At 46.5% G+C, this 2,917-nt stretch overlaps 1 protein-coding gene across 1 annotated transcript; it reads left to right on the top strand.

Annotated features, from left to right (window-relative positions):
* Positions 1 to 289: 289 nt before the first annotated feature.
* Positions 290 to 2,211, top strand: LOC118324368 (plexin-B1-like; the record flags this gene model as incomplete). Its single annotated transcript, XM_035656675.1, is given in 2 exon segments — positions 290 to 709; positions 1,488 to 2,211. Coding segments are annotated over 2 exon segments (1,131 nt in total), but the record flags the coding sequence as incomplete, so codon positions are not given.
* Positions 2,212 to 2,917: the final 706 nt, after the last annotated feature.

Genomic DNA, 2,917 nt, shown 5'->3' with positions numbered 1-2,917 from the left:
AACTCCATCCACACTACATGTCTCATGATTAGCCGGGAGCCAGCGGAGTCAGAATCGCCAAGATGGACCACACTGAGCTTCACAATGGCTCTTCAGAAACCTATGGGTGACGTCACAGAGACTATGTCCATTTCTAGTCAGTACAAAGACAACACTAACATGTCTGTTGTTGCTATGCACCTGTCTGTCTGTCTGTCTGTCTGTCTGTCTCTCTCTCTGTCTGTCTCTCTGTCTCTCTCTCTCTCTCTGTCTGTCTGTCTGTCTCTCTCTGTCTCACCTGTGACAGGTAAAGAGGAGCTGCCATGTTGGCCTCCTCCATTCCCCCATCACTCCTCTTCCTCCTGCTCTTGCCCCCTCCTTCTTACCCAGCTGATGTCATTGCGACCTCTGACCCCTCTGTGCAATGGGTGGAGCTACACGGCGCCCCCCTGTCTCACCTTGTGCTGTACCCGGGGCTGGGCCACCTGTATGTGGGTGGGGTTGACCATCTGTACCAGCTGACCTCTGACCTGGAAGTGACGTCACATGTCAAGACCGGCCCTCACCTGGACTCCCCAGACTGCCTCCCCCCGATCGTGCCACAGGACTGCCCCTCGGCCACGCCCACTCACAACCACAACAAACTGCTGCTGCTGGAGGCGGGGCAGGGGGTGGAGCCAGTGAGTCTGATTGTCTGTGGGTCACTCTACCAGGGCATCTGTGACAAGAGGTAACTCCGTCTGTGTACCTGAACTTGCACCTTTACCTGTACTTGTACCTGTGTTAATGAACTGAGGCACGTTTCTGACACACATTCAAGGACTCCAACTTTTTATTCGGGTAAACACTGTATATTTATTTAGAGATTTTAATTTCAGTTATCTGGCTGTTCATTCACCTCTACACTGCCACTAAATCTTGTTTAATGGGGATAAATTCACATAGAAAGATCATATCTGCAGATTAATTTACAGAACGTAGATATGGATATGTGCACAGTCCTCATTTTATTATTCAGACGATGCGAAATATTAAACTAGTGTTGCAATGCATCATTTTGCATACCTATAGAACCGGGCCGGATGAATAATGATCATAACCATATATTATAAAATTAGTAATAAAAATCTATGTTTTAAATATATATCAACATTTTTATCAAACCTCTAATGAACAAAATCATTTGGATCAGTTTCAAATGTCACAAGATTTATGAAAAATCCAGATTTGTGTCGAATCATATAATTGAAAATAAAGAGACTGTTCAAGAAAACTAATATCAAATATCAAGTTAGCCCAGTAGCATTAGGTTAGCCCAATAGCATCAAGTTATCTAGATAAAATCATGTTAGCCTGTCAGCTTAATGTTAGCATCATGTTACTTTGTTAGCATTATGTTAGCACCCTGTTAGCATCATGTTAGCACTGTTAGCATCATGTTACTTTGTTAGCATCATGTTAGCCTGTTAGCATGTTGTTAACATGGACCTGGTTTTTTGCTCCTGCAGGAGTTTGACAAACATCTCTCAGCTCATCTATCAGACCTCCAACCCCGTCGACACTCAGTATGTCGCCGCCAACGACCCTCGAGTCTCCACTGTCGCCGTGGTGATAACCACAGAGAACAAACAGGAAGTGGGCGGGGCTGGTGGCATCATGCGATTGATGTTAGTTGGTCGAGGCTACACCAGTAAAGGCCCTGGTGATATCCCACCAATCACAACGCGGCGTCTGTTCCCGGTGGTCCCGCCTCGCCAGGCGTTCTCTCAGGAGGAGGAGCTGGGGAAACTCGTTGTAGGAAGTTACTCTGAGTACAACAACCACTTTGTGAAGGCTGTCACCCATGGCAACCACGTCTACTTCCTGTTCTCGCGGCGGCACAAGAAGGAGTACCAGACCTATGCTTCCCGGCTCTGCACCTCTGACCGCAGCTTCTACTCGTACGTGGAGGTGCCGCTGAAGTGCAACGGTGGGTACAACCTGGCTCAGGGAGCGTGGTTAGGAAACCACTCAGATAAACCTGCACTGTTCATCATCATGGCGGCAGGACAAGCTTCCACACCTGTACCGACTGATCGCTCAGCGCTTTGTGTTTATGGGATGGCAGACCTTGACGACAAGCTGCAGAGAGCGCAGGAAACGTGTTATACAAATGGAGGAATAGGCCCCAGTCGAAAGGAAGAGGCATACATTGAATACGCTGTGTCATCAAAATGTCTGACATTACCAAAGGTAAACACTCACACACATATTAAACTTTCTATACTCTCATTATACTGTTGTTAACTGTGCCACCAGTGGCCGTGCAGTGAACTGCAGTCATTGTCCTGTTGCTTGCAGTGTGTAGACTGAACGCTGGAAATTATATTACAATCATATTTAAAACTTAAATATTTGCATTTCATGAAGAAAATGTGTGTGATTGCTGCATCTGCTGCTGCCACCACAATTTCTGAAAGAGTCCCAGCAGGAAGTGTTCCTGATTCCTGAGCCGGGGATTGAACCACCAAACTTCTGATTAGTGGACAACCTGCTCTAACTCCTGAACCACAACCGACATGTTCAAGAGATATTGGTCCAAAAGACAAAAAAAGTCAATATTGAAAATATCATTGTATCTACAACATTGGCCAATGCTCTGTATCCACAACACTGACCTCTACCCTGTATCTACAGCACTGACCTATTCCCTGTATCTACAACATTGACCAATGCTCTGTATCCACAACACTGACCTCTGCCTTGTATCTACAGCAATGACGGCTTCCCTGTATCTACAGCACTAACCTCCTTGTACTCTTCCTTGTACTCTTCCTTGTACTCCTTGTACTCCCCCTTGTACTCCTCCTTGTACTCCTCCTTGTACTCCTTTTACTCCTCCTTGTACTCCCCCTCGTACTCCCCCTTGTACTCCTCCTTGTACTCCTCCTTGTACTCC

Source organism: Morone saxatilis, unplaced genomic scaffold (genome assembly GCF_004916995.1).
Source record: "Morone saxatilis isolate NCDOM2014 unplaced genomic scaffold, NCSU_SB_2.0 Contig15, whole genome shotgun sequence".
NCBI lineage: Eukaryota > Metazoa > Chordata > Actinopteri > Moronidae > Morone > Morone saxatilis.
The sequence above is the reverse complement of the archived record's forward strand: the minus strand, read 5'-3'. Positions and strand labels throughout refer to the sequence as shown.